This window comes from Leopardus geoffroyi, chromosome D4 (assembly GCF_018350155.1).
Source record: "Leopardus geoffroyi isolate Oge1 chromosome D4, O.geoffroyi_Oge1_pat1.0, whole genome shotgun sequence".
Classification (NCBI taxonomy): Eukaryota; Metazoa; Chordata; class Mammalia; order Carnivora; family Felidae; genus Leopardus; species Leopardus geoffroyi.
Window position 1 is genome coordinate 56002438 of NC_059342.1, and position 14421 is coordinate 56016858.

Genomic DNA, 14421 nt, shown 5'->3' on the forward strand with positions numbered 1-14421 from the left:
AGAGCCATACCAAGCAACTCAGTATTTATCTGCACCAGATAACTTTGAAAGTGGGAGTGGAGGTACAGCTAAATGTAGAAGGATTTGTTTAAAGACTGCACAGACCAGATCCCTTCCCCTCTCTCTCCATTTGCACAGCAAGGTAACTGCCCCCTCCCACCTTCTCTCTCAGGCCCTAAACATCATCAAAAGGGTTAACACATGGTCAGATGTAGTGTTAACGAAAATGATTAACACAGACAAAACAAGTATTCTGACAATAGACTTCTCTTTCCGCTAGGCTCTTAAGACACTGACAGATAGACATAGGCCCTATAGGGAAGTGACAAGAAGAGTATCTGGAAAATCTAAACAAGCTCAACAGAACAGGCCAAAGGAGCTGACAAAGGAGGTGTCCACACGGGGGGTGTGTCCACCCGCCCCCACCCCACCCCCAAAGAAATGACCTGCCCATGCTGTTCCACATCAAAGCCCACATTCCACTATCCACCCCACAAGCCAAAGTCCATAGTTAACCTTCTAGTGTCAAGTAGGCAGCCTGAAATCACCAGACATTTAAGGAAAACATCTAACATAAAAGAAGGTAAACAAAGAAAGGGAGGGAAAAAAAATTCCTATGTTGAGATGTACAATATATCCTGAGAGTCTTAGAAGGAAACTTAAGAAAATGAACCCAAATTTCTGCTACGCCAATTCAACTATTTCCCTTATTTTCATGTTCTTGTCCACTCTTTGAAGTAGCTCTAGTAATGTTTGAACACCTTTGCCTTACAGGAAACTAAAATGTTACAAATAAGACTAGAGTACCCCCACCCCCACCCCATCCAAAATACTATGAACTTGGAATATATCCTTATGCTTTCTGTATACTAAGTTTCTGAGGTCCATTCACACATTCCTGTGCATGGGTACCTGAAAAGCAGATTTCACACCAGATGCCCACTATCAGAAAACTCAACAGACTACAAGAATTGTATTCAAAAGGTTAACTAATTTCTTAAAGAAAATGTCATCTAAAACCCTCATTTCCCAAACTAAACATGGACCTCTAAATAGGATTTTGTACAAGAAGAAACTTGAAAGACCAATTACCGTGACGGTTCCTGGAGCTGACTCCGATGGACTCACAGAGCTTTGGTATGCAATTCTGTTATGCACAGAACTCTGGTCATAGGAGGAAGACGTTGTTACTGGACTAGTGGAGCTCAGTGATGAGCTGGTCAGACTGGAGGAGGTAATGACTGAAGTTGTATAGGTGGAGTTCTGTACTGCACTGGTCATTGGTAGAGAGGTATTCAAAGAATCACTAGAGAATAAAAAGATTTTGACATAAATTTATGTCGTGTTACATGGTTTCATTGAGTAGAACTATTTCATCACTTTACTGTCATACTATAAACAAACATACTATAAACAAACTATAAACATGTCTGTACCTACACATTTACACTATCACATTCTTTAACTGTATTAAAGATGCAAATTTAAAACACCCCTCCTTTCCAAATCAGACCCACCATTTTTTAAATGTTTATTTATTTTGAGAGGGGGCAGGGGGACAGAGAGAGGGGGAAAAAGAGAATCCCAAGCAGGCTTGGCGCTGTCAGAGCAGAGCCTGATGAGGGACTAAATCTCAAGAAATGTGAGATCATGACCTGAGCTGAAATCAAGAGCCAGATGCTCAACTAACTGAGCCACCCAGGCGCCGCAGACCCACCTAATTTAAATGACAGGCAGAAGGACATTTTAAAGAATCCTTAAGAATCTTTAAGGAATCCAGATGTCTGGGACCATTTGTAGAAAGAGAACCCAAACAAACATCAGGTTTTAGCACTAGAGAGCAGAAAAATTAATAAAATCTAAAATCAGGGATTCTCTACTTATAAAACAAATATTCAATTGAAGAAAAATAAGAGTTGGCAAAGATATACAAGAATTGCATCCCTCAAGGAGCCTGGGTGACTCAGCTGGTTAAGCATCCGACTATAGCTCAGGTCATGATCTCGCGATTGGCTGGTTCAAGCCACATGTCAGGTTCTGTGCTGACGACTCAGATTCTGTCTCCCTCTCTCTCTCTCTCTGTCCGTCCCCCATTCACTCTGTCTCTCAAAAATAAACAAACATTGGAAAAAAAAAATTTTTTTAATATTGCATCCCTCATAGATTATTGGTAGGAACGTAAAATGCTACAGCCATATGAAAGAAGTTTGCTGGTTCTTCAAATAGGTAATATATGGGTTACCATATGACCTAGCAATTATTAGGTCTAAATCCAAAAGAACTAAAAGGAGACAAATCTGTAAATGAATGTCCACTGCAGCATGATTCCTAATAGCCGAAAAGTGGAAACAATCCAAATGTCCGTCAACTAATGAATGGATAGACAAAATGTGATATATCTGCATAATGAAATACTATTCAGAAATAAAATGCACACATGCTACAACATAAATGATCCTTGTTATATGAAGTATCTGGAATAGGCATATCCGGAGACAGATGATTAGTTGCCAAAGGGAAAGGGGAGGGAGAAACTGGGAGTGACTGCTAACAGGCACAAGGTTCTTTTTAGGTTTATGGAAGAAAAGTTCTGCAATTAGGTACTAATAATGGCTGTACAAACCCAGCACCACACGGTGTATTGCCTCCAACAGGTGATCTCTTAGACTCCATTACTTTGCCAACAAAGGACTTAATCCGGAGAAGAAGTTGTGTACCTTAATGACTTTGAATACAAGCTGATGGGAATCTGGTTACTATTTTCACTGCTTGCAGCTGATCCAAATTCAGAGAGAGAAGGTTCTGATCCAAATTCCAAGGCGCCAAACTGAACGTTTAATCCTGTGACATCTGCTGAACCAGGCATTTCCACTGCAGAAGCTGGGATCTGAAAAAGCAGAGCCATCACGTCAGGAACAGAGATTCCAACTCCCAGAGGCCTGTAATACAGCCAGTGAGTACTGGCTTCCCAAAGCACTACAGGCACACTTGAGGAAAATGGGGTGAGAAGCCCAGTAGTAGGAAAAAGGAACAGAATATTGCAAAAAACAAAGACAAGAGAAAAAAGAGAAAAGAAAAATTAAAAGTTAACAGCAGAATGATCAATGCCACCAACTGCTTCTTACAGCAAAGGCCGAAGAAAGGGGGAGTTGGTGGTGGGTGAGTGGAGGAAGAGAGCGGGCCTCCTCTGAAAGCATTATCTGGTCAAAGAACCACTTATTCTCTATCTATGGGACACAGCTAAATACACAAGACCAGCAAATTCTCTGAGCCAGGTCCAGTAATTTGAATTAACAGTCTCTATCTCTAACAAAAAGCCATTCCCTCTAATATTAGCCCAGGCACTCAGAAATGGCCAATTCTCATAAAGGAGGAAGCTATGTGCAAGAAAAACAAATACGATGTCACCTCTTCTGAGGCTTACTAACCCAGCCCTTGAGCTAAATGTTAAATTATATCCACTGTTGGGATTGTGACTTCTGGATGGAGAACACACCTTAGAAGCTGGGGGTATCCGCCGCTTCGGTAGTTTGACGTGTTTAGGCTGTGGCTGGTGGGCAGTCACAGCAATGTTTTCTACAGTCATGCTGGGAAGCTGCAGAAGTTTGTTCACAGTGGAGGTACTGTCTCTGGGTGTTGACTCTCGCAGTTTTACCTGGGAAGGAAAGGACTCCAACCCAGGAGGAGGAACAGCAACGGGCTGAGTGTGGTGCTGCTGTCGCTGGCTCAGTTGACTAAGAACTGGGGATGGTTCAGGTTGAGATTTGAAGTCTATTAAATATGTGAAGGGGGAGGGAAGGAAAGTAAGCAACAATCAATTATTTAGGCACACGAGCTTAGAACTCCCTCTTCCACCATGACTGAGAAAGAAAGGTAGTTATCACTGGTTTCTCCCAACAACCATCTAGCTGAATCCCCTAAGTGGGGTGTGTGTGATATATTATAGCTAGCATATGATAAAACAAAAGGATGACTGTATGGGCTTATAGATAAATTCTTATGCAGACAGGAGATGCAGTTTATGTTAAGTTATACTGGTTGAAAAGTGTATAAGAAAAGCAAGGAGTTGCTACACACATCTGGCCTTTAGCTAATAGCGAATTATATTTTGTTGCTTTATGAATTTTGTAACTAAATTGTTAAAAATTATTTTCCAGTAACTAATATGTGATATCACAAAATACAGAAAGCAAAAAAAAAGTGTATATGTTAACATAAATCACCCTTCCAACACTATCTGCAGATTCAGTCTACAAAGGCAGACACTGCACCCAGGTGTATGAGTATCTTCAGAGACACTGTTTCAAAATACAAACGTATACAGACACACACACACATACATTATATACAGTTTCCTCACAAACCATTTAGTTTTCAGAAACTGTTCCACATTAATGTGTGAAGAGCTACTTCATTTTTGTGGCCACATAGTAATCCAGTGTACATAGGCATCAAGTTTTAAAACCAGTACTATATTAAAGGGCTTTTAGATTTCCCAACTCTTACTATGAAAAACAATGCTGTAATGCACGGTTTTTTATGTAAGACATTTTGCTCAAGTGCAAGTATACCTGTAGAAGAGTTATTGGTTCAAAGAACAACTCTTAATTTTGACAAATACTTCAAGATTCTTTTCCTAATTTGAATAATGGAAAATAGCATAAAAGATGCAAATAAAAATAAGTTGGATGAAGCATAATTTCATACACTCCAATATACCTTGCCTATGAACTCTGACCATACCTTATTGACCATTTTTTTACTTTGTTGTTCATCTCCTTGATTTTTAGTTACTCTTTTTTTTTTTAATGTTTAGAGACAGAGAGAGACAGAGCATGAGTGGGGAAGGGGCAGAGAGAGGGAGACACAGAATCTAAAGCAGGCTCCAGGCTCTGAGCTGTCAGCACAGAGCCCGACGCGGGGCTTGAACTCACAAACTGCGAGATCATGACCTGAGCTGAAGACAGACGCTCAACCGACGGAGCCACCCAGGCGCCCCTTTAGTTACTCTTTTCTATAAGGAAGTTACCCTTTGTCTACATGATTTTCAAGTCATACACGATAGAAGTTGGTAATTTTTTTCAGCAAAGAACCAGGAAGTAAATATTTTAGGCTGTGAAGGTCATCTGTTAGCAACTACTCAACTCTCCCTCTATAGACTGCAAGTAGTGCTGAGACAACACATAATGGGCACCTGGGTGGCTCAGCTGGTTAAGCATCAGAATCTTGATTTCGGCTCAGGTCATGGTATTGTGGTTCATGATTTCAAGCCCCACATCAGGCTTTGCACTGACAGCGTGAAGCCTGCTTTGAATTCTGTCTCCCTCTCTCTCTGTGCTCCCCTGCTCGTGTTTGCGCGTGCGCTCTCTCTCTAAAATAAACATTAAAAAAAAAACATAATGAGTGGTCATGGCTGTGTTCCAATAAAACCCTATTTGCAAAAAGAGGTGACAAATCTAGTTGAAGGTTTGCCAACCCATGACTTAATGTATTTCCATCTTAGATAAATCTATTTTTGGACTTTATATTAGAGGCATGGTAGGAAAAAGACAGGATTTATAAGGAACATGGGAATAGCATGTGCAAATCTAAAAACCCTTATCACCCACTGCAGTGGGTCTGCAGAAGAAGATTAACACAGCACTATAGCTGCCATTAAAAATGCCACCTTGTTTAACTGGCTCTTGGCTAGTGTCTGGGAACATAGACTTCTGATATGTTCCAGGCAAAGGCTGCCAGCATTCTTAACAGTTAAAAGTGACTCTGTGCCTTTAATGTTTGTACAATGTGGTTTATAGCATACAGTTACTTTCCTTCTGGGAATGTGGACTTTTAGTATGTATTCAGCAGACGGTAAAAAACTTTGGGCAATGAGGCTCTAATGAATAGATACGCCTCATTCTGAAGCCTGGTGGACATCACTTCAAACATGGGAGTGGTCTTAAGTACTTCCATTACAAAGAACTATTTCTTTGAGTAGAGAAATGTACTTCTATCTCTTTGAATAAGTCCTAAACATAAACCTGCCCAGGAAACCAACCCTATGGTTAATACAATCCTCTGCTGTTCCTTAATGCAGTGTGGCATGCGTATGTTAATAGGAAATGGGTGTTTTAACATCACAAAGTCTACAGCAGTATAGATTAGAAATTATCAAACTTACACATGGTGCCTTTATGTTACAAACCACTGACAGTAAGCCTGGCACAAATCATGATAGATACATACGAATGTTAGAATGAGAAAGCAATCCATAGGGTGTGATTTAAAATGTTGTCCAGGGGTGCCTGGGTAGCGCTGTCTGTTAAGTGTCTGACTCTTGATCTCGGCTCAGGTCCATGATCTCAGAGTTCATGAGTTTGAGCCCCGCACTGACTCTGCACTTACGGCACAGAGCCTGCTTAGGATTCTGTCTCTCCTTCTTTCTGCCCCTCCCCTGCTTGTTGCTCGCTTGTGCTCTCTCTCTCAAAATAAATAAACATTTAAAAAAATTTTTTTTAATGTTGTCCACATCCCTGACTCGGTCCCCACCCTACTGTAATACAGCTTAGAAAATTCTGTTTCGGCCTTTACTTACAAAGTGTTGTTTCCATATATTTGCATGGCTTTCCCATGCTTTTGCACATCTCTTCAAAGTATGTTCTAATATTACTTCTACCACTACTACTACTAACTAAATACAGATATTTGCACAATACAAAGCTAACGGAATTAATTCAGAAATGCTATAGAAATTCTACTAAATAGTACCTCTGGATAAATTCCACATTAGCGTTACAAGTCAACACACTCTGCTAATGTTCAGCATGTCCTCACTAGGGGCAAACCACCACAGAACATGTGTACTTACCAAAATGACTAAGGACTGAGGACTGGGAAGTTGAGGACTTGAGGTCCCAAGAAGTAGTAGTTGTGGGGGGACTTGTACTATTCTGTTGTGAACTTGGGGTAGTGGTAAACTGGCCCAAACTTGGAGCTTTCAATTGGTCCAAAATCTGGGAGCTGGTGATGTTTGCCATTTTGGAAGGTGCAAGCTCTCCAAATCCTGAACCAAGGACGGATGACTTTAAAGAGAAAGAAAAAGAAAAACCTTCAGCAATACAAATTTCTATCCCAGAGTTAAAACATACCAAGTATTTTCACAAGGATTTTTAAAATCTATAACCCAGAACATGGAATCAACAAGACTCACCTGAGCAAATACTACAGGAAAATATTACCAAAAAAGATCTGATTAAATCCAAGAATCAGTCCTGATTCTGATGAGAGGTTAAAGGAAGAGGACTATTTTCCCTGGATTTTAGGATAAAAGTGATGTCACAAGTTCACAAACAAAATAGTTTTCTAAAGAGAAATATCATGAATTAAATGACAAAGACAAGCTAGAGAAATAAAAATATAGTACTTTCTCAAAATATGGAACAACAAGAATCATCTTTAAGTTTGGTCACAGAAAGTCTCAGCCATGTAATCCTACAATATTAAATGCAGTTTGCAGTACCTGTCTAAAAAGTTAATATTCTAAAATCAGACAATGATTTACACATGAAGTATCTGTGTACTGGACAGATACCCTGGACACTGCTGTGCTTATTTCGAGCTATTTTGATGACTAAGAACACCAAAAATGCTCCACAAGTATACAAAAGAAAATGTTACACCTCCCCCATCTATCCTGTCAGGTCACATACCAAGATCCAAAGAGAATGATATATGTAAAAGACCACTTTATAACCACTTTCTAACACCATACACAAAAATAAACTCAAAAGTGGGTTAAAGACCTAAATATGAGACCTGAAACCATAAAAATCCGAGAAGAGAACAAAAACAATAATTTCTTTGACATCAGCCATAGCAACATTTTTTAGATGTATCTCCTAAGGCAAGGGAAACCAAAGCAAAAATAAACTATTGGGAAAATATCCAAGGAGAATGAGACCCTAGGACTAGTGAACACAACAGCAGATCAACTTCATTTTTACCTATCAAGATCATTCAGTTTCTGAAAAAGATAAGTTGTCAAAAAATAGCTTTTCAAGGGGTGTCTGTGTGGCTCAGTCCAACTCTTGATTTTGTCATATTCTCATGGTTTGTGCAAGCCCCTCATTGGGCTCTGCACTGACACACGGAGCCTGTTTGGGATTCTCTCCCCGCTCTCTGTGCCATCTATGCTCCGAGCGCTCACTCTCAAGCCCCCCTCCAAGAAAAACCTTTCAAAACCATTTAAAAGTTCACAAATAGAAATGACTTGCATTCTCTTAAGAGATCAGATGTAGAAAGCTGAAATAATTGTTTCTGTTAACAATATCCAAAGGCATGGAGTATCCCAGTTGTTCTAAGGAAAACCAAATTCTCCAATTTGAGTAAAACATTTAAGTTGTAGGGAGTTACTGCACATCGCACAATCTACTAACATTATTTATCACTACTTTAGAATCCTTGCTATTTCATGCTGCCAAAACACCTGTCTTATGTGGCTACAAATCCAAAAACCCAGTTCAAGCCCACTTGTTCAGTAAAGGCTTCCAGAATGATGCTTTTGTTCTTCCTCTTTTCCTACCTAATTTCTATCCTGCATTAGCCAATACACCTGTCTTATGTGGCTACAAATCCAAAAACCCAGTTCAAGCCCACTTGTTCAGTAAAGGCTTCCAGAATGATGCTTTTGTTCTTCCTCTTTTCCTACCTAATTTCTATCCTGCATTAGCCAATACTATCAAATGCAGTTTCTGTGTGTTTTACAACATAATGAAATCACTGAGTCAAGGAACAGCACCTTGCTTCAGGTTAACATTTAGCACAGGACTTCTCAATTTCACCTACACTTCAATAGATGGGGGCTTTAAAAATGTGTATTGATACACAAGTATGCCTGCACTCACATATACACAAATACACACAAATGCCCAACTCGCAATCCCAAGATTCTGACTTATTTGGTTTGTGCAGACTCTGGCATTATTTTATTATCCTTACTACTGTTGTTATTTACTGAAGTTCCCCAGTGATTATGAAAGTACAGTAGGTTGAGCACCACTCCTCTAATATGCTAAACATTACTTGTTCCAGTTTCTCAAGGTATTGTTCATTACAAAAGGCAACACACCTGAAGGCACTGTTAAAAAAAACACAACAAAACAAAAAACACATGTCCTAAAAAGAAAAAAACAAAATAATAAAACAAACAAAACTCATGTCCTACCTATGCTCTGAGTGGCCTGGCTAAGATTCCAACAGTTCGCATAGACATTACATCAGCAGACCAGTAGCAGATAGAAAGGCATCAGAGGAAGAAAGGACAGGGATGGTTCACCTCCAACCATGAGGGTACTGGGGCACCTGGCTTGCTCAGTTGGTGAAGCATACAGCTCTTGATCTTGGGGTTATAAATTCGAGCCCATATTGGGGATAGAGATTACTTAAAATAAAATCTTTATTAAAAAAAAGAAAAACTTGAGACCCCCTCAAAATAGAGATAGCATCATGCCTTGGGCTGTCCCACTTCAAGCACTCACATTCTCTCGTACACAATCATCAGTGGTACTAAAAATGCCAAATTCTCAACCCAGTTATACATGACATAACGTGGCTGTGCAGAGTAGAACACCACAATGAAAAGTTTACATATTAAATTCTCCATTTTATGAAGTGGTTCAGCAAATGATTTTTGAGTCAAGTAGGAGAGAAAGATTATTATCATATTTATAAATTCTGTTTCTCAACCATGGATTTCAGGTAAAACACAACAAAGAATGAACAAAAATAATTACCACTAGTGAAAGCTGTGGATCTATATTTGGAGGTGTTCCAACTGAGAATACCTCACTGCCAACTGAGCAGTATCTACAGTTAGGGCCTTCACTTCACCATTATTCTGCAACTACATTCTTTGGTTATCTTCATATCCTTCACTAACAGTTCCTGAAGTCCTTTCTGATAGGAGCTAAATTCTCATAGGAAGTTAGAGTCAGATATGCAAGAGGCAGATGACCCTTATTTTAAGGAAAATACATCCACATTAAAAGGGCTTCTGCTACAAAGTGATGTTTTAAGGAAAGATACACTAATTTTATGAATAACAATTAAAAATGCAAAAAATAAAAGCCTTCCTAGACTTAGAAAGAACTGTTTTAGCATGATTTTAGCAAGCCAATACTGACAAACATTTGCATTTTACTACACTGGAAAACAAATGAAAATTTTAATGTCTTAAGTACAGACTTTCAAAGAAAATACAAGAAAAAAATTATTAATAAGAAGGATGCCTCAGTGATTATGACTTAAAAGATTTCAACTAATCATAAAGAAGCATTTTTTAAAAATCATTGTCCAGGAAACTCAGAGTAGTTGAATTCCACATGGAATCATCAGATATGTGCTTGGAAAGTATCACATCATTGTTTTCTGGACTGAGATCGTCTAAATATTTTTGTATTTAGAAAATAATTATCAGGCATGTGTCATTCTAGAATACATTTGTTCATGGGTACAGTCCTTCAAATCCCATACTAAAATAAAAGTGAGTTACCAGACTCTGAGGAGAATAGGAGTTGACAGCAGTGGAGCTGCCAGTCCCTGGTGCCATCTGATTGTTGTGCTGAGAATTTGTGAAGACAAGGGCTTGGCCAAAGCCCTGTTGTTGGGAAGTTTCAAAGGAGTTGACTTCTGAGGCTTGACTGGGAGGAACAGGCTTCTGGAGCAAGGCTACCAGATCAATGCTAAGCAGACAAAAAGCAAATGAGGAATGAGTCAAAAGCACATCTTACCAACAATGAATTTGAGAAGTGAATCAATATAAAGTAAATTCATGTTAAAAATAATCTAAGTGAGGTGATCTCAGGGTCTAAGTCAAGCCCCACGCTGAATGCAGAGATTATTTAAATAAATAAAGTTTTTAAAAAGTTATAATTTAAGTGAGGAAAACTTTTGGAAACGGTAGTTTAAAGGAGCCAAAAGAACAGCATCAATGACAAAAAAAAAAAAAAAAAAAAAAAAGCATACGAAGCCACAGAGACTAAAGCAGGGCTTTGCAGAGAAGAGAAATGAAAAGGTACATTGAGATAGTTCCACAGAAATAGCACAATAACAACTCATTTGAAAACCTGGAGCAAATGAGTAAATAGTATTCTGAAGTTTGGCTCATTTTCTTTAGAATACTTTGCCCCATTCATTACTTGGAACCAGTGTCTCTTCAACTTGCCTCAAAGAGAGTGAATCTCTATTTTGAGGGATTGAGAACCACAGCCATAGTAGACAATCCAAACAGTCATAAATATTTCTAAGTTCTACGTTCTACGGTATAAGATATTTAAGCTTATATAAATCTCCAATAATTTTCTCTCTTAAACATTTGGGGGAAAACACAGTAACAAATCCTCTCTAGAACACTTGTAATGTCCCCAGAAAAACAGATATTCCAACTTAAAACTTATGGCCTGAAAACCTAAAAGCCTGAGGAAGAAATGATCTTCAAGATATATACAACCTGACATGTGAGTGAACTAGCTACTAACTCCTCCACAGAAACTGCAAGGTGCTCAGAATTTACTAACAAGGTAATTTGCTCCCTTAAATCATTTCAAAGGCCAGTTCCCACTCAGTTCTCCTGTCTGAAACGCTCACCATGCCAGTGAGGCAGATTCTGGGAGGTCAAATAATTCAAGGACCACTACTATCTAATAAAGATCAAAGTTCCTAGGCCTGTATTCCTCTCCTTATGCACTACCCACACTTACTCTCCTGTAACCAGGTTAAAGTACCAGACTAGTATTTTGGATCCCCAGGTGATGTTATACTTATGATATCCTAACTCCAAGGATATAAATACAGGGTAGTTATATTACATATAACCCATCTCAAAAGATACATTATCTCACACACACACACACACACACACACACAATACAGCAAGTTCTATTCCAAAAAGTTGGTAAGATGTATTAATATAGTATAGCACTGTCTATTAACTAACCATTAAGTATATTTCTTTTTTTTTCTTTAAATTCCCTCCCATGCCCAACTGTGACCTCTGAACCCATCCTTTCCTCTGCTTCAGTGAATAGAGAAAGGGCTTCATGTATTTTTTAATGTTTATTTATTTTTAGGAGTGGCAGAGAGAGAGAGAGAGAGAGAGAGAGAGAGAGAGAGAGAGAGAGAGAGAGAGAATCCCAAGCAGTCTCTGTACTATCAGTGCAGATCCTGGACACAGAGATCAGTCTAACCAACCGCGAGGTCATGACCCAAGCCGCTATCAAGTATTGGAGTTTTTTGTTGTTGTTGTTTTTCTTAAATAAAAATGATCCTGGGGCACCTGAGTGGCTGAGTCGGTTGAGCGTCCAACTCTTGTTTTCAGCTCAAGTCATGATCCCAAGGTCATAAGATTGAGCCCCATGTCAGGCTGCATGCTGACAGTGCAGAGAGCCTGCTTAGGAGTCTCTCTCTCCATCTCTCTCTGCCCCTTCCCAGCTTGCTCTCTCTCCTTCTAAAAATGAATAAACATTTGAAGAACAAGAGGAGAGGGGAGGGGGAGGAGGGAGGGGAAGAGGGGAAGGGGAGAAGGGAGAAGGGGAAAGGGGAGGAGAGGAGAGGAAAGAAATAGAAGAGCCCACATAAAATGAGAAATTTGAATTAGTATGAGAATGCCTAAATAAATGGTATTACACACAGAAAACCAAAGGTATTTTGTATTAAGTTTATCTGTCAAACAATATACTGCATTTACCAAAGTAAAAAAGAACCACCATAAATAGGCTTAATATAATCTCTATCACAAATGATAACAAATCACACACATAATTGCTATTTTAATTCATTAGTGGATACAACTAGGTAGATAATGATGTAGGCTATGTCAGTTCACAAGGAAGGTTAAGGATAAAACAAATTCTCAGAAGAAAATAGTAAAAACAGGAAGAGATTCAAGAAAAGGAAAAAAACAGAAAGAGACCTGAGACCCAAAACAAATTTCTGGAGTAAGAAATTTAAATTATGCTTTGAATAACAAACAAAAGGGGACAAAAAGTGTTTACCTTTGCCCAGGTGTGACATGATTCTCTGCTGGAACAGCTGAGGCAGTGAAGACTTTTGTTTCAGAAAGCTGTATGGAAACGAATAAAAAAATACTTTGCTCTTCTTTTACGTAACATAAAACCCAAAATGTATCCAATTTCTGACAATTTTGGGGCGCCTGGGTGGCTCGTCGGTTAAGCGTCTGACTTTGGCTCAGGTCATGATCTCACAGTTCTTGAGTTCAAGCTCCACGTCAGGCTATGGGCTGACAGCTCAGAGCTGGTAGCCTGCTTTAGATTGTGTTTCCCTCTCTCTCTGCCCCACCCCCTCTCATAATGTCTCTGTGTCTCAAAAAAGTAAATAAAAATGATAAAAAAATTTTTTTCATAAAATTTCTGACAATTTTTAGTCACCAGTACTCTCATTACACTTCACCCAAAAAGTGGTCTAAAACAGAGGAAATACACAAGTGATCATAACAATTTTGTTAGGGGGAAGGTAATTTTTAGACTGACAAACCCGAAAAAAGGACTTCACATCAGAGAAACAATGAAGTCAGGCCAGGGTTCAAGTCCTAGTCATGCTATTCTATTTGACATTATACAAAATGAAAACACCAGTAAAACCACCACAAATGCCAAAAGTTTGAAAGAGCAAAAAATTGATGTTTCTTCTCCCCCCAAACAGATGGTTTTAGTATTTCATTTATTAGTAATCTGTATTTCTTTTTTATTAAGTCATAGGTTTCCTTGTTTTTATAAAAACAACTTTATTGGGGGTATATCACATCCAATAAACTGCAAATATTCAAAGCAAATAACTGGGTTTTGTCATATTTATATGCCCATGAAATCATCACAAAATCATGACAATGAACATATTTATTACCCTAAAAGTTTGCTCCTGTCCCTATGTAATCAATCCTTCCCACCACTCACCTTAGTCCCCAGGAAACCACCAATGTGTTTTCTGTGACTACAGATTAGGGTTCCATTTTCTAGAATTTTAAAACATGCAATCTTGTGGCACCTGGATGGATCAGCCTATTGACCATCTGACTCTTGATCCCAGATCAGGTCATGATCTCACGGTTTGTGAGACCAAACCCCACATCAGGCTCTGTGTTGAAAGCATGGAGCCTGCTTGGGATTGTCTACCTCTCTCTGCCCTTCTCTCACTCTTGCTCTTACTCTCTCAAAATAAATAAACTTTAAAAATAAATAAGGGGCGCCTGGGTGGCTCAGTCGTTTAAGCGTCTGACTTCTGCTCAGGTCATGATCTCACAGTTTTTGAGTTCAAGCCCCGCCTCCGGCTCTGTGCTGACAGCTGAGATTTGGATTCTGTCTCCTTCTCTCTCTGCACCTCCCCACTTGGGTTCTGTCTCTCAAAAATAAATTAAAATGTTAAATA

The 14421-nt window shown here is 39.0% G+C and overlaps 1 protein-coding gene and 1 non-coding gene across 11 annotated transcripts in view; both read right to left on the reverse strand.

The window, feature by feature from the left end:
• The window catches only part of UBAP2 (ubiquitin associated protein 2), a 113407-nt gene that overhangs the window by 18083 nt on the left and 80903 nt on the right, over positions 1 to 14421 (reverse strand). For all 10 annotated transcript variants that reach the window (XM_045467838.1, XM_045467837.1, XM_045467836.1 and 7 more), the window contains 6 exons: positions 13032 to 13099; positions 10532 to 10721; positions 6851 to 7064; positions 3497 to 3771; positions 2718 to 2887; positions 1093 to 1306 (listed from right to left, as the gene is read on the reverse strand). In XM_045467838.1, the coding sequence (XP_045323794.1) occupies positions 1093 to 1306; positions 2718 to 2887; positions 3497 to 3771; positions 6851 to 7064; positions 10532 to 10721; positions 13032 to 13099 (1131 nt within the window). The remainder of the gene's footprint in view (positions 1 to 1092; positions 1307 to 2717; positions 2888 to 3496; positions 3772 to 6850; positions 7065 to 10531; positions 10722 to 13031; positions 13100 to 14421) is intronic.
• Positions 10331 to 10413, reverse strand: LOC123593918. Its single transcript, XR_006710602.1, has one exon. It is a non-coding gene; the product is annotated as a small nucleolar RNA SNORD121A (small nucleolar RNA).